General features: G+C 42.1%; 1 protein-coding gene across 1 annotated transcript in view; it reads right to left on the bottom strand.

Annotated features, from left to right (window-relative positions):
• Positions 1-22,209, bottom strand: part of FANCC (FA complementation group C) — a 305,107-nt gene that overhangs the window by 47,178 nt on the left and 235,720 nt on the right. The window contains exons 7-8 of the mRNA XM_003407365.4: positions 20,274-20,438; positions 1,587-1,743 (exon numbers count right to left, since the gene is read on the bottom strand). Coding sequence (XP_003407413.1) covers positions 1,587-1,743; positions 20,274-20,438 — 322 coding nt within the window. The remainder of the gene's footprint in view (positions 1-1,586; positions 1,744-20,273; positions 20,439-22,209) is intronic.

The following is a 22,209-nucleotide window of genomic DNA, read 5'->3' as shown; positions in this document are numbered from 1 at the left end:
AAACTCTATGGGGCAGTTCCACTCTGTCCTGTAGGGTCGCTATGAGTCGGAATCGACTCGACGGCACTGGGTTTGGTTTTTGGGTTTATCAGAGACTGTAAACTTTCAAATCCACTGGGTTCAGTCTGTGCTACCTCACTTACCAGTGAGGCAGCACGGCTATTAGAGGACTGCGACACTACCCAGATTGACCTGGGCAGCCACAGACCAGAAAGGCCGAGAGGAGCCCGTGAAACGGAGAAGAGGTAAGCAGTGCCATGAACAGTCACACCAACGAGCTGGTGGAGAAGGAATGGGGCCTAAAGAGAGAAAGAGAACACAGGAAGAAGGCAACTCATTCAATTATGAGTCCCTTATGTTGTTTGCAATTTGAAAGTGAGAGAAAACGATATGTTCCAATTGAATTAAACAAACAGCAGGTGTCTGGGAGGTGGGACTGTGTAAACCCAGTCAAGTCAGTGCACAGCCTTCCACACACAGAGCTGCATCGGCCCAGCCTCAGCCCCAGCGGGTGTGGCCACCCTCCTTCCCAGGTTCCTTGCCACCAACATGAGATCTGACTCTTACCATCTTTCTCTGAAGGAGCGTCTACATCTGCACAGTAGGAAAAATCTCTCTGCCCATACTGCCCAAGATTACCAAGGCCAACGAGAAGACATGCCAAAGCCCCTGAGGTGCTTCTAAGACAGCACCCTGAGTTTTCTGAATGGCTTTTTCAGGGTGCATGGGTCTTTACTCCTGTCCTTACACAAATGCACACAAATGCCACAGAGGTGCCTCCCACAGACAGAAGACATCCTGATTGGCCAGGTTGGGAGGACTCCCTGAGAGGTCCCAGCCCTCCTGACATCCGACTTGCCATGGGGGAACCTGTGGCCTACAGAGTCCCTACGTCACAGTCCTCAGTACGAAGGGAGACCCGCGAGCCATTTACACACAGGGAGGTTTCAAAGCTGACAGCCTTCAACTGAAAGCAAACAGAGAATTCTGAGTTGTTTTTGTTGTTTTAACCATTTCTCTGGGGGTTTGTTTTGTTTCTTTTGAGTATTTAAGTTTCCTCTAGTGAAGAGCTAAAAGGTTATTTCTTCAGTGTTTTTCTTTCTTAATCGATTCTTCCTCTCGTCCATAAGATCTTCAGTTTTTAAAAACCCACTTTTTATGGTGAAATGAGAAATATTATTTTTAAAAGGTTTATGTTGTCTAAGTGTCAATTCTTGTGAGGATACATTATAAAGGGCCACAGAATCAAGGACACTTGAATCTCCGTTTTTTCCACATGCTCCAAGTATGTGTATGCCCATATTAAACAAAAAAAAAAAAACCAAACCCAGTGCCATCGAGTCGATTCCGACTCATAGTGACCCTATAGGATAGAGTTTCCAAGGAACGCCTGGCGGATTGGAACTGCCGACCCTTTGGTTAGCAGCTGTAGCACTTAACCACTACGCCACTAGGGTTTCCGTGCCCACACATATGACTATTTTAAACGGTTCTAATTGCTTTGTTTTAATTTCCCCCCGTTTTCCTTCTTTGACTAAAGCGAATGGTACCCACATTCTCTCTCCTCATCCAAGCACAGCACGTACCAGCAACGAATCTTTTATAAAGCACTCCATCCTCTGCAGGCAATGTCTCTCGCTGGAGAGCAACTTTTCAAAAAGATGCAGCGTTGCCTTTTCCAGGCTGGGAAGATGGCGAAGCCAGAGGGAGACCACGGCCAATGTGGGGAGAGAAATCTTCTTCCTTTCAGGAAAAAATGAACAGATTTTTAATAGAAATGGGTGACTGAAAGAAGATTAAGACAAGTTCAAAATGTAATCACTAATCCAATGTGTGAAACTTCTTTTTATTAGGGTCCGAGCAGCGATTAATAGTTATAAAACCCATTGTCGTTGACTCACAGCGACACTACAGGACAGAGTAGAACTGCCCCATAGTGTTTCCAACGAGCGGCTGGTAGATTTGAACTGCTGACCTTTTGGTTAGCACCCAAGCACTTAAGTACTGTGTCCATTTGCAAAACAATGCAAATGTGCTTCCATTCCAATTCACCTGAAGAGATTAATGTTCAGAGAAAGGAAAAAAAAAAAAAAAGTTTTCAAGAAGGACAGACACCTTCTGATGGAGGAAAAAGAGAGTGATAAAAAATGAGACAGAGAAGGCCTTGCTATACCAGGGTAAGTGCAGTCCTAACTGAAGGAATGCTGCAGTTTGAAAGTGCATCATAATGGTTTAAAGTGAGGAATCAGACCTGGGTTTAAGTCCCAGCAACACCACCTACTAACTTATGAGTTGAGAAAGTTACTTAACATCTAAACCTGTTTTCCCATCTGTAAAATGGTCATATCTCCCTCACAGCATTGCTAAAAGGACTGAATACAGTAACACACATACAGTGATTAGTGCAGTGCTTGGTACATAGTAACTGTTCAATAACTATATTTGTAAATCTGTTGTTTGAAAGTTAACATATTTCTTCAGTAACAATTTTATATGTGGTGGTTATGGCCTAGTTAATCCATAGTGGACCTTAAGCATAATACTGTAGACACTAACCACTTAGTACAGCTGTATTTCCAGAGGAAAATGTTTTTGGAGGTTCCTCCTGTGTCAATGAATTAGGGAGGAAATATGAGGGGACATCTGTGGAACTCTGAGCCACTGGTGCTGGCTCTGGAGTGGCAACAGGGCTGTCCCCCAGGGGCCTCCGTCGCTCTCCAGCTGGCCTACTCGCCTGGTAGGGCTTGTATTTCTCCTCTTGGCCTTGCTTTTCTGGGGCCTCCTGCCCTTCTCACCTGTGGCACGTCAGACAGCAGGGGCCTTTCAAGGTCTGCCAGTGATGTTCACCACGATGAATATGAAAAACTGAAGCTTGGGACGCAAGCCTTCCCATTTCAAACAAGGTCATCCTATCACCATAACGTCTCCCTTAAGTAGGATTCACTCCTGCACAGTGGCTGTGGGACCCAAGCCTGAACCATTTCACTGCAGGAGCTGGTGTCAGGGTGGGGGACATGGGGTATTATTTCTAGTGGTTTCTCTCTTTTTCTTCTCCCTCAGCATAACTCCACCAGACCTTGTCCTGGGTTAACCTGGGGGCAAGACAGGAGCAGAGAAGAAGCTGACGAGTGGAGGGGCTGTTGCAAGAGCAGGCAGACGGGGTGGGAGAAAGGGAGGCAGGGAGTGGCCTCCTCCGAACCCGTTTCTGATTTTAATCCCAGCCTGAACTTCAACTCTTCTGGGAAGCTGTCTTGGTCATCTAGTGCTGCTATAACAGAAATACCACAAGTGGATGGCTTTAACAAAGAGAAATGTATGCTCTCACAGTCTAGTAGGCTACAACTCTAAATTCAGGGTGTCACCTCCAGGGGAAGGTTTTCTCTCTCTATAGACTCTGGAAGAAGGTCCTTCTCATCAATCTTCACCTGGGCTAGAAGCTTCTCTTTGAAGGAACCCCGGGTCCCCAAAGGACACGCCCTGCTCCTGGTGCTGCTTTCTTGGTGGTATAAGGTCCCCCAACTCTCTGCTCACTTCCCTTTCCTTTTATCTCTTGTAAGATAAAAGGTGGTGCAGACCACACCCCAGGGAAACTCCCTTTAGATTGGATCAGGGAGGTGACCTTAGTAAGGGTGTTAGAATCCCTCCTGAATCCTCTTTAACATAATCTAATCTTGTCTCTTTAACTACAGGCAGAGATTAGGATTTACAACACATAAGAAAATTACAATTACGAAATATAGGACAACCACACAATACTGGGAACCATGGCCTAGCCAAGTTGACACATATTTTGGGAGTAAACAATTCAATCCATGACAGAAGGCTTGCAGGACTCCCACCCTTAACCCAACTCTCCATACCAGGCAAAGAAGAGCTGCCACTGTGCCCCTACACCCTCACCACCTGGCACACTTTGGGGGTCACACTATGGAGGTCCTGTCTTGTGGCATTAGTGCTTTGGGTTGTACTTTCCATGTCTTGCTCCCCTGTTATACTTGATAGCAAGGAGCTGGTGGTCATTCAATCATTCATTCCCTCATTGGAAGCATGATTACTGAGCATTTCCTATATGGCCATCACTGTACCAAGGGCAGGCTAAACAGGTACAAACAAAACAGGCTTAGTTTGTCCCTCAGCAGCTTGGAACCCAGTGGGAGGCACTCCAGATAAATAAATAAAAATGTGATAAAGGCTCTGAAGGAAAAGAGCAGGTAGAGGTAAAAGAGAGTTACAGGAGGGACCTAATTTAAATCAGGCATTAGGGACAGCCTTTCCAAGCTGAGCGGCAGGTAGCTGGTGAAGAGTAGAGGGAAGAATATTCTAGCTGAGGGAACAGCAGCTGTGAAAGCCCTTAGACAGGGAAGAGCAAGATCAGAAGAGGAGGGAAGGCCAGTGTGACCCACAGGGAGCTAGGGCTGATGAGGCTGTGGGACACGAGGGGCCAAAGATTTAGGACTTTATTCTGTTTATTCTAGCCTGAAGGGTTTTAAAGGTCTGATTAGATCTCAAAAGATCATGCTGAATGCTGTATGGAGAAAGGAGTGCAGAGACAAGGGCAGGTGTGGGCAGGACACAAGTCCACAAAGTGATGGTGTTGACCTGCACTGGGGGCAGCCGAGGAGAAGGAACGAAAAGTGCCCAAAACATATGTCAGCAGGAATATCAAGAGAATGTGGCAATGAATTTGGTAAATGGTGGGAAAGGAGAGGTGGGAATCAAGGCTGCCCCAGGTTTCTTAAGCAACAAGGTGGGTTGGCATACCATTTACTGAGGCAGAAAGAAGGGAGCAGGTTTATGAAGAGCTTACTGAGCACTCGGTTTGGGGTGTGTGAATTTAGAATGTCTGAGCCACAACCAAATAGAGATATTAAATAGGTCCCTGAAGATCCAAGTTTGAAGTGCTGGCAAGAGGTCCAGGCTAGAGATCCACATTTGGGGGCTGTCAGTGGCATATACAGTTACGAGAATGGGTGAGAACTCCAAGGGAGAAAGCTCTGAGGGAGGAGAGAAGGGGGCCTAGGTTTGTGTCCTGAGGAATGTCCACACTTAGGCCTCAAGTAGAAGAGACGGAGTTGCAGATGGGGGTGGAAAAGGAGCTGCCAGACAAGAAAAGGACAATGTCACCAGAGACAAAAAGCCACATGACTTGAGATGGCAGGCCCAGTGGTGACCAACACTGGCAGTGAGTGAGAAGAAGGGGTGTGAACACTGAGCAATGCACTGGCCCCTTGTGACCTCCCAGGAACACTGTTGTGATGGGTGATGGAAGTTGGAGGGGAGTGCATGGAATGAGAGGAAGTGGGAGTGCAGCCAGAATGCACAGGCACGCCTTTGGAGGGACAGTGTCTGAGGGAGCAGACATCAGGTGGCAGCTGAGGGGTTGGGCTTATGTGGCCATGGAAGGGCGGTGTTTAGGACAGCATGGCTGACAGACAATGGGAAAGTGGCAAGGAGAGAAAGAGGCTGAAGGACCAGTAGCTACCACTGATTGAGCCTGAAGGGAATCTCTGGGTGGTGTAAGTGGTTAACACGCTGGGCTGCTAACCAAAAGATTTGAGGTTCAGGTCTATCCAGATGTGTCTCAGAAGAGAGACATAATGATCTACTTCTAGAAAATCAGCCTCTGAACACGCTATGGAGCACAGTTCTACTCTGACATACATGGGGCGGCCAGGAGTTGGAATCGATTCAGTGGCAACTGGTATAAGCCTGGAATGATGTTAAGTTATTTTAATCCTCATAAAAAACCAAACTCATTGCCATGGAGTCGACGCCGACTCACAGCAACCCCGTACAGAGAGCAGAACTGCCCCATAGGGTTTCCAAGGCTGTGCCCTTGGAAATCCCGGTGTGTCACCAGGGGTCCTTAATCCTCGTAACAGGTACCGTTATCATCCTTATTTTATAGATGAGGCAACTGAGGTCAGAGAGAGAAAGACATGGACTCACAGCCAGTAAGTGGTAGTGCCATGATTGTCGCCGGGCATCGGGTTAGACATAAAGCCACCCCACCCAGGCAGGAGGATAGAGGGTGACTGTCTCAAGATAGGGGGTGAGTAAGATGGGTTCTGGGCCCTGTGGGGAGAGGAGACGGCTTTACTTTACGAGCCCGATGCCTGAACCTTCCGCTCCTTCCCTTTGGTGTTTAGAGAAGTCTTTCAGAGTCTAGGCTGTCAGCCAGTTTTAGTCACATTAATGGACCCTGGGAAAGGGGCTTCTGTCCAGCATTCAAGGGCAAGTACAGCACCCCTTAGGAGTTGGGGAGGGTGGTCGTAGCCTCTCTCGTGGAGCCAGCAAACCCTGAGAGAAGAAGCTCTGGCGGGCGGAAGGGGAGCTTGGCTGTGAGTGGCTCCCACCTTCTCTGAAATAGCAGTGACACCTTTTGAACCGCTTTCATCACGCCTTGTGTTTCTCCAGGATCCATATAACACCAGTCTGTGCATCGTTAGAAAAGTTTTTCACGTCAGTGAAAGCTCTCCAGAGTCGGAGACCATTTCCTAACCCCTCGGAATAGCCATGACGCAGTCAGTGCAGTTAACACCATTAAGTCATAGCAATTGAGCTGACATTCTGCAGCACAAGGTACAAAACTGCTGAGAATAAGCAGCAAATAAACATGAACGAAGATAAAACAAACCTAGCATGTGAGATGACAGTTTCACCAAATATCCAAATTAAAGGATACTGCTTAGTTACAAAGTTACATTAAGAGCTACGTAAGTGTTATACTTAAGTCAGTAAATACATAGTACAATTGTTCTAGTCAAACACAGTTTGGAAAATGTGTATGTTAACAACTGTCTTTATTTTAGGGCCTGATTCAGAGCATATCCTATTTATGGCCATGAACCAATAAATCTATGGGCCCCTGTTTAATAGATGGATTGTCCATTATCAATAAAATCTATCTTGTTTTAAAGCATCAAAGACTTAACTCTTTATAATGAACCTTAGATGAAGAGATCACCAAAACAGTCTGATCTTAACATACTTGCATAGCGGATTCTGGCTGGGCCAATACATTTGTAAACAATGCTCTATGAGTGCACCAGGTTGGTTTTGAAATAAAAAAGGGCAAATCACAGGAGAAAAGCAAATGGCCAAAAATACATGGAGATTTTCAACCTCAGTAGTAGTAAAGTAAGGTGAGCTAACACGCTGATGAGATCATCGTTCACCATTGTATCAGCAAACATTCCGAAGTGTGACGGCACCGCACGCTGAAGCAGGCGTGGGGCAATGGCTGTGCTCCTAGGAGGGACAGGGAAAGGCTTCATTCTTCCGGGAAAGTCAAGTGACATCCCCTAATGAGATGTCAAATACACACAACCCTTGCCTTAATAACTGCACTTCTGTGAATCCAGCTGGCAGAAATAAAAGTATCAGCTGCTGGGTATTTATTTTACTGTAGCAGTGCTGTAAAGACAAAATTACAGGCAAATGGAATGTGCCTTCATTGGTGAACAGCTGAATAAATTATGGTTCACTCAGATCATGCAATATGTTTCTATTTCGTAAACTGAGCTAGACTTAGATCCCTGGTGGGCTATCCAAGGTATGCTGGTAAAAACAGGTATCAGAGTGATGTGTATGTATGATGGGATACTATTTTTGTTTGAAAAAATTAAAGTTAGTTAAAAAAATAGAGGAAAATTGTTTTCTATAAGTATCTGTATGCTTACAAGAGTATAAGGAATGGTTACCACAAATACTGGAGGAAGACAAGAAAGAGATAATTAACATTTTCTTTATACACCTCTGTACTGTATTGTCTGACCTATTTGAATACATGCAGTTGTCACGGAGCCGATTCCAACTCACAGCGACCCCATGCATGTCAGAACAGAACTGTACTCCATCGAGTTTTCAATGACTGAGTTTTTGGAAGCAGATCACGAGGCCTTTCTTCCAAGGCACCTCTGGGTGGACTCCAACCTCCAACCTTTCAATTAGCAGCTGAGCATATTAACTGTTTACACCACCCAGAGTCTACGTTTGAGTATATATTTCTGTGGAAATTTTAAAAAGCCAATAAAGTAAAAAAGAAAATAAAAATGTTTTTAGGGGTACTGAAAAGTTTCATCCTATTCAACATGTGTTAGTCGGAGAAACTCTGACCGATGTCCTTTTCTTCTCCAAACTATACTTGGTCCACTCATCCAATCCAGTCACAGAGCAAAGGATGAATTTGAGGACAACAGGATAGGGTAAAAACTTGGCTCCCAATGGGATCTCATAAAAATTAAAAACTTCTGTTCATCAAAAGACTTTACAAAAAAAGTGAAAGGACAAGCTACAGACTGGGTGAATATCATCGGAAACCATATATCTGATAAAAATCTAACAACCAAAATATGTAGAAAACATCGACAACTTAACAACAAAAAGACAAATACGCAATTGTAAAATGGGCAGAGGACTTGAATAGATATTGCACCAAAGAGGACATTCAAATGGCCACCAAACATATGATAAAATGTTCAGTGTCATTAGCCACCAGAGAAATGCAAATCGAAACTACAATGAGATACCATTTCACTCCCACTAGGATGCAAAATGGTATAGCTGTTGTGAAAAACAGTGTGGCAGTTCCTCAAAAAACTAAAAATAGAACTACCACATGACCCAGCAATTCCACTCCTAGCTATATACCCAAAGACTTGAGAGCAGAGATGCAAACAGAGTCTTGTACACAGTGTTCACTGCAGTACTATTCACAGTAGCCAAAAGGTAGAAACAACCTAAATGCCCACCAACAGATGAATGGGAAAACAAAATGTGGTACATACATTCAGTGGAATACTACTCAGCCAGTGGGAGAAACGATGTTTTGATACATGCTACAATATGGATGGGGCTGGAGTACATCATGCTGAATGAATTAAGTCAATCACAAAAGGACAAATACTGTATGACCTCACTTATATAAAAAGACAAGAAAAGGCAAATGTATAGAGACCAAAGTTTATTAGTGGCTAACAGGGGTTGGGAGGGGAAAAGGGGAAGTTAATGGTGATAGAAAAATTGCATTGACTAAGTAAGGGTAGGGTTAACAGCCGATTATTGTAATTGCTCTCAATAAGTTGTACACCTATAAAAAGTTGAATTAGCAAAAGTTGTGTGACAGATATACTTACAATGACAAAAAAAAGTAGCTGCTGAGGCTGCTATGTACAACCAAAATCCTCATGGGATTCAGTTCGTTGGTTTGGAGGTTTAGGGTCATGGTTTCATGGGACATTCCAGTTAGCTGGCCTAATAATATGTTCAGTATTTCTGTTCTACCTCCTAGTTGATTGTGTAGTACCTAGGGTCTTAAAAGCTTGCAATCGGCCATCCAGGGCACAACAATTGGTCTATTCACCTGGAGCAAAAGAGGAAGAAGGACTGTCAGTAATAGAAGGAGGATATGGAATGTGTGGTTAATTGCCTCCATGAACAACTGCCTCCTTTTCCATGAGACCAGGGGAACTGGATGGCAGCCGGCTACCATTGCCGAACATTTGGATCAAAGATTTTACAGAAGAATCCTGATCAAAAGGGGGAAAATTCAGAACAGGATTTCAAATTCTCATGAACTTCAGACTCTCTGGAGTCAAGGAGGCTGGATGAACCCCTGAAACTATTGCCCTGAGATAATCTTTAAAATTTAAACCAAAAATATCCCCTGAAGTCTTCTTAAAACCAAATATTAATTTAGCTTAAACCTGCTGCCATCGAGTCGATTCCAACTCATAGCAACCCTATAGGACAGTGTAGAACTACCTCTTGGGGTTTCCAAGGAGTGGTTGGTGGATTCGAACTGCAGGCCTTTTGGTTAGCAACCATAGCTCTTAAGCACTGCATCGCCAAAATCATCTGCCTTGAGCATTATGCTCTTTTACGAACTATCTATACGTGATTAAAGTGACAACAGCAACTGGAAAGATTAGACAGGAACCTTACCGGGTAGAGAGTCTGTGTTAATAGGGGAGGAACAACTCAGAAAAGGAGGGTGAGAATGGTTGCACAACTTGAAGAATGTAATCAATGTCACTGAATTGTACATTTAGAAATAGTTGAATTGGTGTATGTTTTGCTGTGTATATTCCCAACAACAACAAAAAGCATAGCTCCACAAAACTACTCCCTAATAATCATGGGTAGCTTTATGTGTTATAGTTATGCTTTAGAAATTTGGTAACGCACTTGGGATTGGTGTGCACTGTACTATAATTTTCCCCTATAAAATAATGGGAGATAGGCTTCCAACCAGTGCTTTTACATGTAACGTGATTTTTTTTTTACCAGCTTTGTGTGTGTGTGTGTGTGTGCTTTAAGTGAAAGTTTACAATTCAAGTCAGTTTCTCCTACAAAAACTTACACACAACATTGTTAAGTAACCCTAGTTGTTCTCTCTACAATGTGACAGCACACTCCTCCTTTCCACCTGGTATTTCCTGTGTCTATACAACGAGCTCCTGTCCACCACTCCCCCCCCACCCCCCTGCCTTCTCATCTCACCTCCGGAGAGGAGCTGCCCACATAGTCTCATGTATCTACTTGAGCCAAGAAGCACACTCTTCACCAGTATCATTTTATGTTTTATAGTCCAGTCTAATCTTTGTCTGAAGAGTTGGCTTCCAGAATGGTTTTAGTTCTGGGCTAACAGAGAGTTTGGGGTCTGTGTCTTCTGGGGTTCTTCCAGTCTCAGTCAGACCATCAAGTCTGGTCTTTTTACTAGAGTTTGAGTTCTGCACCCCACTTTTTTCCCGCTCCATCAGGGACTCTCTGTTGTGCTACCTGTCAGGGCAGTCATTGGTTGTAGCTGGGCACCATCTAGTTCTTCCAGTCTCAGGCTGATGGAGTCTCCGGTTTATGTGGCCCTTTCTGTCTCCTGGGATCATATTTTCCTTATGTCTTTGGAGTTCTTCATTCTCCTTTGCTCCACACACACCCAATGCCATCTTGCTCCAGGTGGGTTTAAACCAATTGATGCATCTTAGATGGCTGCTTGCTAGCTCTTAAGACCCCAGACACCACTCACCAAAGTTGGATGGAGACCACTTTCTTAATAAACTGTTAGGCCAATTGACCTAGATGTCCCCTGAAACCATGGTCCCCAGACCACCATCCCTGCTACTCTGTCCCTCTAGGTGGTTGTACTCAGGATATTTCTCAGCTTTTGGTTTAGACCAGTTGTGCTGACTTCCCCTGTATTCTGTGTTGTCCTTCCCTTCACCTAAAATAATTCTAGTCAACTATCTAGTTAATGAATACCCCTCTCTCTTCCTCCCCACCCTCATCACCATCAAAGAATGTTTTTTTCTGTGTATAAACCTTTTCTTGAGTTCTTATAATAGTGGTCTCATAGAACATTTGTCCTTTTGCAACTGACTACTTACACTTAGCATAACACCTTCCAGATTCATCCACATTATGTTTCCTGGATTCGTTGTTGTTCTTTATCATTGTGTAGTATTCCATTGTGTGAATACACCATAATTTATTTATCCATTCATCCATCGATGGGCAACTAAGTTGTCTCCATCTTTTTGCTATTATGAACAGTGCTGCAATGAACGTGAGTGTGCACACACCTATTTGTGTGAGGGCTTTTATTCCTCTAGGATATATTCCAAGGAGTGGGAATGCTGGATCGTACGGTACTTCTATTTCTAGCTTTTTAAGGAAAGCACCAAATCGATTTTCAAAGTGGTTGTGCCATTTTATATTCCCACCAGCAGTGTATAAATGTTCCAGCCTCTCTACAACCTCTCTAGCATTTATTATTTTGTGTTTTTTGGATTAATGCCAGCCTTGTCGGGGTGAGATGGTATCTCATTGTAGTTTTGATTTCCATTTCTCTAATGGCTCATGATCATGGGCATTTCCTCATGTATCTGTAAGCTGCCTGAATGTCTTCTTTAGTAAAGTGCCTGTCCATATCCTTTGCCCATTTTTTAATTGGGTCATTTGTCTTTTCGTTGTTGAAGTTTTGCAGTATCTTGCAGATTTTAGAGATTAGACATTGATCGGATTTGCCGTAGCCGAAATGTTTTTCCAGTCTGTAGGTTTTTTTACTCTTTTGGCGAAGTCTTTGGATGAGCATTAAGGGTTTGATTTTTAGGAGCTGTCAGTTGTCTAGTTTGTCTTCTGGTGTTTGTGCATTGTTAGTAATATTTTCTATTCTGTTTATGCCATGTATTAGGGCTCCTAGCATTGTTCCTAATTTTTCTTCCATGGTCTTCATCGTTTTAGATTTTATATTTAGGTCTTTGATCTATTTTTTGAGTTAGTTTTTGTGCATGGAGTAAGGTATGGGTCTTGTTTCATTTTTTTGCAGATGGATATCCAGTTATGCCAGCACCATTTGTTGAAAAGACTGTCTTTTCCGCATTTAACTGCTTTGGGGTCTTTGACAAATGTCAGCTGCTGATATGTGGATGGATTTATGTCTGGATTCTCAATTCTGTTCCATTGGTCTATGTATCGGTTGTTGTACCAGTATCAGGCTGTTTTGACTACTGTGGCAGTGTCATAGGTTCTAAAATCAGGTAGAGTGAGGCCTCCCACTTTGTTCTTCCTTTCTAGTAATGCGTTACTTATCCGGGGCCTCTTTCCCTTCCATATGAAGTTGGTGATTTGTTTCTCCATTTCATTAAAAAGTGTCATTGGAATTTGGATCGGAATTGTATTAAATCTAAAGATCCCTTCTGGTAGAATAGATATTTTTATAATGTTAAGTCTTCCTATCCATGAGCAAGGTATGTTTTTCCACTTATGTAGGTCTCTTTTGGTTTCTTGCAGAAGTGTTTTGCAGTTTTCTCTGTATAAGTCTTTTACATCTCTGGTTAGATTTATTCCTAAATATTTTATCTTCTTGGGGGCTACTGTAAATGGTACTGATTTGGTGATTTCCTCTTGGAAGTTCTCTGTGTTGGTATAGAGGAATCCAACTGATTTTTGTATGTTTATCTTGTATCCTGATAGTCTGCTGAACTCTTCTATTAGTCCCAGTAGTTTTCTTGTGGATTCTTTAGGGTTTTCTGGAACATGTGATTTTTAGTAACAATTTCTGATGCAAAGCAGGAAAAGCCTGTAAGGGCACTTCCCCTGCCCAACACCTGCCTCTGTAAGACTCTTCTCAACAGATGCCCTCTTGACCTTTAGAGAACTGTGCTTTTTTTTTTTCTCGAAAATACTCAACTTAGTGAGGCAGTTTTTTGCCCTATTCTCTCCAAAAACAAGCAGTACTGTTGTTACATGCCTTCTGGTCAGTTCCAAATCAGTAACTCTATGTACAACGCAATGAAACATTACCCAGTTCTATGCCATCCTCATAATCATTGCTATGTTTGAGCCCACCGGTACAGCCACTGTGTCAGTCCATCTTGTCAAGGGTCTTCCTCTTTTTCGCTGGCCCTCTACCTTACCAAGAATGATGTCCTTCTCCAGAAACTGGTCCCTCCTGATAACATGTCCAAAGTACATGAGACACAGTCTCACCACCCTTGCTTTCTATGAGCACTCTGACTGTACTTCTTCTAACACAGACTTGTTTGTTCTTCTGAAAGTCCGTGGTATATGCAACATTTTTTGCCAACATCACAGTTCAAAGGCATCAGTTCTTCTTTGGTCTTCCTTATTGATTGTCCAGCTTTTGCATGTATATGAGGCAACTGAAAATACCATGGCTTGGATCAGGTGGATCTTAGTCCTCAAGGTGACATCTTTGGGTTTCAGCATTTTAATGAGGTCTCTTGCAGCAGATTTGCCCAATGCAATATGTTGTTTGATCTCTTGACTGGTGCTTCCATGGGTGTTGATTGTGGCTCCAAGTGAAACGAAATCCTTGTCAGCTTCGATATTTTCTCTGTTTATCATGATGTTGCTTATTGGGCCCATTGTGAGGATTTTTTTTATATTTTCTTCTATATATTCAGATGTAATCCACACTGAAGGCTGTAGTCTTTGATCTTCATCAGTAAGGACTTCGAGTCCTTTTCATTTTCAGCAAGCAAAGTTGTGTCATCTACATACTGCAGGTTGTTAATGAGTCTTCCTCCAATCCTAATGCTGCATTCTTCTTCATACAGACAAGCTTCTGGAATTATCTGCTCAGCACACAGATTGAATAAATATAGTAAACTGATACAACCCTGACACACACCTTTCCTGATTTTAAACCATGCACTATTCCCTTGGTCTGTCCGAAAGAACTGCCTCTTGGTCTATGCACAGGTCCCGCATAAGTACAATTACGTGTTCTGGAACTCCCATTCTTCACAATGGTATCCATAATTTGTTATGACCACAGAGTCGAATGCCTTTTCGTAGTCAACAGGACACAGGTAAACATCTTTCTGGTATTCTCTGCTTTCAGCCAAGATGCATTTGACATCAGCAATATCACCCATTTCATGTCCTCTTCGGAATGCGGCTTGAATTTCTGCCAGGTGCCTGTCGATGTACTGCTGCAACCATTTTTGAATTATTGTCAGCAAAATTTTACTTGTGTGTGATATTAATGATATTGTTCAACAGTTTCTGCATTCTGTTGGATCACCTTTCTTTGGCATCTCTTCCAGTCAGTTGGCCAAATAGCTGTCTCCCAAATTTCTTGGCATAGATAAGTGAGCACTTCCTGTGCTGCATCCATTTGTTGAAACATATCAGTTGGTATCCCATCAGATCCTGAAGCCCTGTATTCATCAATACCTTCAGTGCAGTTTGGATTTCTTTCTTCAGTACTGTCAGTTTCTTATCATACGCTACCTCCTGAAATGGTTGAACGTTGACCAATTCTTTTTGGTACAGTGACTGTGCATCTCTTCCATCTTCTTTTGATACTTCCTGTGTCATTCAATATTTTACCTAAAGAATCCTTCAAAATTGCAATTTGGGGCCTGGATTTTTTTCTTTAGCTCTTTCAGCTTGAGAAGTGATAAGTGTGTTCTTCCCTTTTGGTTTTCTAACTCCAGGTATTTGCACATTTCATTATAATACTTTGTCTTCTCAAGCCACCCTTTGAAATCTTCTCTTCAGCTCTCTTACCTCATTATTCCTTCCATCCTCTTTAGCTACTCTGTGTTCAAGAGCAAGTTTCAGAGTCTCTTCTGACATCGATTTCAGTCTTTTCTTTCTTTCCTGTCTTTTTAATAACCTTTTGCTTTCTTCATGTCTGATGTCCTTGATGTCATTTCACAACTGTTCTGGTTTTCTGTCATTTGTGTTCAATGTGTGAAATCTATTCTTTAGATCGTCTCCAAATTTAGGTGGGATATACTCAAGGTCGTATTTTGGTTCTTGTGCATTTGTTATAATTTTCTTGAGCTTCAACTTAAACTTGGAAATGAGCAATTGATGATCTGTTCTGAAGTTGGCCCCGGCCTTGTTCTGACTGATGATACTGAGCTTTTCTATCACCTCTTTCCACAGATGTAGTCAATTTAATTCCTGTGTTTTCCATCCAGTGAAGTCCCCATATACAGTTGCAGTTTATGTTGCTGAAAAAAGGTATTTGCAATGAATAAGTCATTGGTCTTATAAAATTCTATCATGCTATCTCCGGTGTTGTTTCTAAAACCAAGGCCACGTTTTCTAATTACAGACCCTTCTTCTTTGTTTCCATCTTTCAAATTCCAATCACCAGTAATTATCAGCGCATCTTGATCGCATGTTTGATGAATTACTACTAAGTCTTTGCTATTTTTATGTCCTTGGTATTATAGTAATCTTCTTTCATTTAGACATTCATCTATAATATTTGACAACATTTAAAGCCTGATTTTTCTTATCTCAGTTGAAAAACACACAAAACCAGGAGTTTGGCTGCAGGTCAGCCTTGTAATTTATTTTTTGATTTTCAGAGTCTTATTTTCTCAATTTGCAAAATGGATATAGCAATATTGATGGTATTTAAATAATCTCTGGCTCCTTTTATTAATTCTAGTTAGTAATTTTTCATAATGTAATACGCAAGATCATGCCAGATGAGTCAATTACTTATCAGTAAGCTATTCACAGAGTATAAGTTAGGTTCTTCTCATAGGATAATTCTTTTCTTGTCAGGCGTTTTTGGAAGCTACATTAGCTCTTTTAGCAATAGGAATTTAGTTTACATCTGGCTTTTGTTCAGTGATCTTCAGGTAGGAGGGAAGATAGACCAGTTTGAGAAAAAAAAACTAGAAAACTAAATCTTGTACAAAATCTTATAACTATTATTAAAGTCAGTAATAATAACAGTGATATGCTAACAATTGTTGGGTGTTTACTCTTGGTCCAAAGTAGCTTGCTAAGCATTACTACAGGTACTGGAGCCATTTAAATCTAGGGAGGACATTTGTCCATCTGTGTGGGTGTGTGGGACAGGTTTATGTCTGTTATCCTACCTAGTTATAAAAGCACCCCCCTTTGACTTCCAAAAGTGTTATCGTCTGGGATATAAAATGTATGGTCACCCTTACCATTAATTCAACTCTTGTTGCCGTTGAAAAAGTAAGACTGGAAAAAGATACTCTGATGAGGTTGGTTGGCTTCATTCTTTCATTTGTTCATTCATTCTAGGTACGTAGAAAAAAAATGCTCCATCCACTCATTAAGCTTTTCAGTATTTCTGAAGCAATGGACTTGGCTTTACCTTACCCGGCCTGTCATGCTGAATTACTTGTTCTCCCCAGTCTTAGGAAAGAGCCTCAGCAGCCCTCCCAGAGAGTTTTTTACGAAATCTGCAACCCACAAGTGGCTATGACGGCAACCCCATGGACCGACGTGAAAAGTTAGGTTTGACATTTGGGCCAAGAAATTAAAAAGTTCCTCTATGTTATCTAAACCTCAGAGTGGGGGCAAGCATCTGCTCTTTAAAAGAAGACAGGCATCCCATTTCTGAAAATACATGACTGTATTTGGAAGCCAAGGCCACGAACACCCAGCCAATTGTAAAACAGATGAAATTCCACTGGTGTATTATGGGAAGCAAATAGTTGGAAGGCTAAAAGCAGGGTAGGGCACATCAGTCAGAGAAAGTATGTGGTTTCTAAATGATCACGCAGCACATTTGGGGAACTATTAAAGGGGCTGGGGTGGGGTTGGGCGTGGGGGTGGTAATTTGCACTGATTGACTCAATCAGCCTCCCAGTGTCAACATGTGGCTCCTATGTTGCGTCTACGGGAAAGTGTCCATGGAAGGGCTCCAGCTCTTGCTCCACAGCCCGGGGAAGTGCTGAGCTGAAGCCATAAGAATTGGACAAGTTATAGACCACCCAGCATTTCTGGAGAGTCTGTCCCCTATGGATTTGCAGGGATAATTTTCCAAACCAAATAAATTGTGTGAGTTGCTGAGGGAGGACATGCTATCACATGTAAAACACAAAGCCAGGCAGAGGGCCTACTTGTGGAGGCTTTCCGGCTCAGCACCATGGGCGCAGTGCATGAGGCTATTTTCTAAGCCCATCTCCTCCTTGCCAGTAGTTTTGGAAATAGCTTTGTGGGGTTTCAGAGAGGATGTGAGGGGTGTCATCCTTCCATTTGTCATTAATTCAACTCTCGTTGCCATTGAAAAAATAAGACTGGAAAAAGAGGTTGCTAGGGTCCTATTCTTCTCTGAATCGTATTCCTAAATAAATCAGAAATGGCAATTTTTAGGTGAATGGCAAAGAGCATTGTCATTAAAAGTAAATATCTCAGTGTAAATTAAAACCACAATGAGATACCAACTTCACTTCCACTAGCACGGCTAAGATAAAAACAAAACAAAACAGAAAACGACAAATGTTGGTTAGGACGTGCAGAAACTGAAACCCTTATCTACTGCTGACGGGAATGTAAAATGGTGCAGGCTCTATGGAAAACAGCTTGGTGGTTCTCCAAACCTAGAACTACCATATAAACCAGCAATTCTCTAAGTTCTCTCTAAAAGCACTCAAATAATAAACAATTGAAGGAAATAGATAAGATTAACAAAACATTTTTTAAAACCTTAGTACTTTTAACAAAATTTAACGTTCATAAGTAGTAAATATCATTTTAAAATCACATCAGCTCTGTATTCTGAATTCAGAAACATGAAAGCTTTAAATTATCTGAGACTGAGTGGAATTTAGGAATTACTATAGTTGGGTATACTTGCTGAGAAGAAAGAGGACAACATTTCAAAACATTCCAGAAAAAGTAACTGCTAATTTAGAGTATTATTACTACAGTAGCCATAGTAAATAAGATGGTACAGCAATAAAGTCCGTGCCACAGAACCTTTGCCAGGGCAGGGGGCTGAGGCCCTTTTCAGGGGGCTCTATGAAGTCAAAACTATTTTCACAACAATACTAAGATGTCATTTACTTTTTTCTCCTTTAAATCTCTCACAAGTGTACAGTCGAGTTTTCCAGAGGCTACGTGACATGTGATGATGTCATCATTCTGACATGTATACTTGTAGTCTTGTGGTTGCAAGAATTTTCTAGGGTACTACATTTAGGGTATATATATATATGTATATTTGCAGAGATCAACTTAAGTTTGTTTTCTGTTGTTCTACTGTGCTTTTTGGTTATACCTGCTATAGTATCTGTAACCCCATTTAAAAAATAATCAAAACCAAGCCCATTGTCATTCAGTCAATTCTGACTAGTGGTGACCTGATGTGTTGCAGAGTAGAACCGCTCCATAGGGTTTTCTGGGCTATAATCTTTATGGAAGCAGACTGCCAGGCCTCTCTTCCGCAGCATCGCTGGGTGGGTTTGAAACACAAACCTTTCAGTCAGTAGTTGAGTGCAAACAATTTGTGCAGCCCAAGGACCTTATAACCCTATTAGTGTCAAATAAATCATTATTTTGGAAATTCTGATGTTTTCCCTGTACCTACGTGGTAGTACAAGAAACAAGTATACTATGTTGTTTTATTTTACATCAATATTTAAAAAAAATTTTTTTGGAAAACTTTTCAAATATTTAAATTTTATCTAAAACTTGTTATTTTAAAATTTGATAATATTTTATTCAAAAAGAAAATCCGTTTACATTTTCTTATATTAAAGAATGGATCCTTAAAAAAGAAGCATTAAAACGTTGGCTTTCCTATCCCACAGCCATACCACCTGACTTGTAGAAGGGAGACATCTATTCCAAAGAACGTGTGCTAAACTGTAAACAAAAAGCAAAATTATGAGGAAAGCTATCTTTCCCTTGGCTTTACGATGCCAATAATTTACCTGATTGTGTTTTATGCAAAAGACTGTTCTTAAACACTATTATGGTGCTGGTTAAGGTGTGGCATCAATTCCAAACCAATCTTTGGAGTCTAAACGAAAAGGAATAGTTCAAATGTAGTTGTGATAAGTTAACATCTCACCAACAGCATTGCACCTCTGTCCCATAAATGAGGGCATGTACCTAGAGGCCTGGCTGGACTTGCTGTGTTGCTCGTATTCACCCGAAATCCGCTCCAACTAAGCATGGAAGAAAATCTTTTATGTAAAATCTTGTCGACAAGCACAACAGAAATCTTAAAGTGCTGAATGACTATTTGAATCTAATGATCTTTCTTGGAACAACACAAATTTGCGTATCACCTGAAATGGTTATTAAAATAATTTTGCCTTTTCCAATTATATATCTGCACGAGGCTGGATTTTCTTCACATACCTCAAACAGAACAACCTAAACAACAGACTGAATGCAGAAGCAGGTATGAGAACACAGCTCTCTTCTTTTAAGCCAGAGAATAGGGAGTTTTGCAAAAATATGAAACAATGCTACTCATCTCAAATGATTTTGGGGGGAGGAAACAAAATCATTGCTTTTCATAAAAAATATACTATTTGTTTTAATAATATGTAATGGGTTTATATATATTTTTTAAATGAAGTAAATATTTTTTAAATTTCTCAGTAGTAAGTACTGATAGATATGACCTACACTTTAAAAATTCTCTTTGGGGTCCTTAATAATTTTTAAGAGTATAAACGGGTACTGTGGAGTCCCTGAGTAGTGCAAATAATTAACATGCTCAGCTGTTAATCAAAAGGTTGGCGGTTCAAGTCCACCCAGAGCTGCCTTGGCAGAAAGGTCTGGTGATCTGCTTTAGAAAACTGAGCCACTGAAAACCCTATGAAGCTCAGCTCCACTCTGACCACGCGGCATCGTCCTGAGTTGGAATCAACTAGATGGCAGCGGGTTAAAGGGGTACTGAGACCAAAATATCTGAAATCTACCGTCTTATGGCATTTCCAACATACTATGCAGTCTAAGAAAAGGAAAAGCGAGCTGGGATGGTCAGGTAAATAGACAGCACTTACAGTAAAAAGGCCTCATTCACAGCTTCGAAGAACTCAGGCCAGAGGACTTCCTGAGGTTCATGTCCGTGGCAGGTGAGCAGGGCCTCCACCAGGGGTTCAAAATCTGGAAGAGTGACAAGGGGGACGCAAACCCGTGACAGGGATGCAACTCGTTCAGGAGCCATCCTAAGGAAGACATAAAGTAAGAAATAATGACCCAAAGCTTACAGTCACATGTAATCAAATACATATAAAATCTTCATGCTGAAAAGGTCCCTGATGGGCCACCTGATTTGCCCCTCACAGAAAGAGAGCTGCCCTCACACCGTGTGTGAGCTCTCTTTAATCAATTCTGTAGGAAGGAATCCTTTAGCTCCCATTCCTATTTAACATCACCTGTTGTCAGGACTTTGGCCTAACTCTTGTCTTAGTCATCTAGCACTGCTGTAACAGAAACACCCCAGTGGATGGCTTTAACAAGGAGGAGTTTATTCTCTCACGGTCCAGTAGGCTAGAAGTCTGAATTCAGGGCGCCGACTCCAGGGGAAGTCTTTCTGTCTCTGTCAGCTCTGGAGGAAGGTCCTTCTCATTAGTCTTCCCTTGGTCTGGGAGCATGTCAGCGCAGGAGCCTCAGGTCCAAAGGACGCGCTCTGCTCCTGGCACTGCCTTCTTGGTGGTATGAGGTCCCCATGTCTCTCTACTCCCTTTTCTCTTTTATATCTCAAAAGAGATTGGCTTAAGACTACCTAATCTTGTAGACCTCATCAATGTAATCATCACTAATCCATCTTACTACATCACAGTGATAAGATTTACAACATATAGGAAAATCACATAAATTGGTGGACAATCACATAAAATGGTAGACAATCACAAAATACTGAGAATCACAGCCCAGCTAAATTGACAGATATTGTTGGGGAACACAATTCAATCCATGACAACTATCTACAGGTACCTCCCACTTACCACGCCCAAAGCAGGGCCCTTACATTCCTTCCCCCAAAGTTCTTGTGCCCTGTGCTCCCTGTCTCATCTGCTTAGGCCAGAGCCCTTGAAGTCTATCCTTGATTCCTCCCTTTCTCTCACACCTCTTCTGGGACCCGTCAGTAAGTACTGTTAACTCATCTGACCATGCCTCAACACCGCCATCACTGTCCCTCTAATTCAAGCCACCACCACCTCCAGACTGGGTTATTGCAGTAGGCTTCCATCTCCCTGCTTCTGTCCTCACCTCACTGTTTATCATGAGAACTGTTCCAGCAACCCTTTAAAAATTCAGGTCAAGTCACTTGTTTGCTCAAAGCTTTCTAACGGTCTCGTATCTCATGCAGAGAACAAGCAAAGCCCTTATACTAGCCACCAAGGCCTTGCCTGATGAGGTCCCCATCTGTTTCTCTGGGCTCACCTCCTTCCACTCTCTACCTCACTCGTTCTGCTCCATCCTTACTGGCCTCCGAACTACTCCAAATAAGGTCCTGCTGTTCATTTGCCTGGAACACAGGGCTAGCTTCCTCATTTCGTTCAGGTCTCAGCAAAAATGTTGCTTTATAAGTGAGGTCTTCCCTGACCGCCCTATAGAAATGCACTGCCCAATATGGTAGCAACCAGCCACAAGTGACTATTTAAACATAAATGAATTAAAATTAAATGAAAGTAAAAATTCAATTCCTCAGTTGCCCTAGCCACACCTCAAGGGCTCACCAGCTATATGAGGCTAGTGGCTGGAGTATTAGACTGTGCAAATTTACAGGACATTTCCTTATTGCAGAAAGATCCACTGGGCAGTACGGCTTAAAATCTCACATATCCTCCCATCCCACCCCGTGCTTCCTACCACCCTTACCCTTGCTTTACTTTTCTTCATTGTACTTAGCATCACCTGACGTATAATGGATTTCCTTGTTCCTGGTCTCTTGTCTCCTAGCAGGATACAAGTTCTACAAGGGCAGGCATG

The sequence above is a fragment of the Loxodonta africana genome, chromosome 9, assembly GCF_030014295.1.
Source record: "Loxodonta africana isolate mLoxAfr1 chromosome 9, mLoxAfr1.hap2, whole genome shotgun sequence".
Taxonomy (NCBI): domain Eukaryota; kingdom Metazoa; phylum Chordata; class Mammalia; order Proboscidea; family Elephantidae; genus Loxodonta; species Loxodonta africana.
This window is presented reverse-complemented; position numbering and strand designations above follow the sequence as displayed.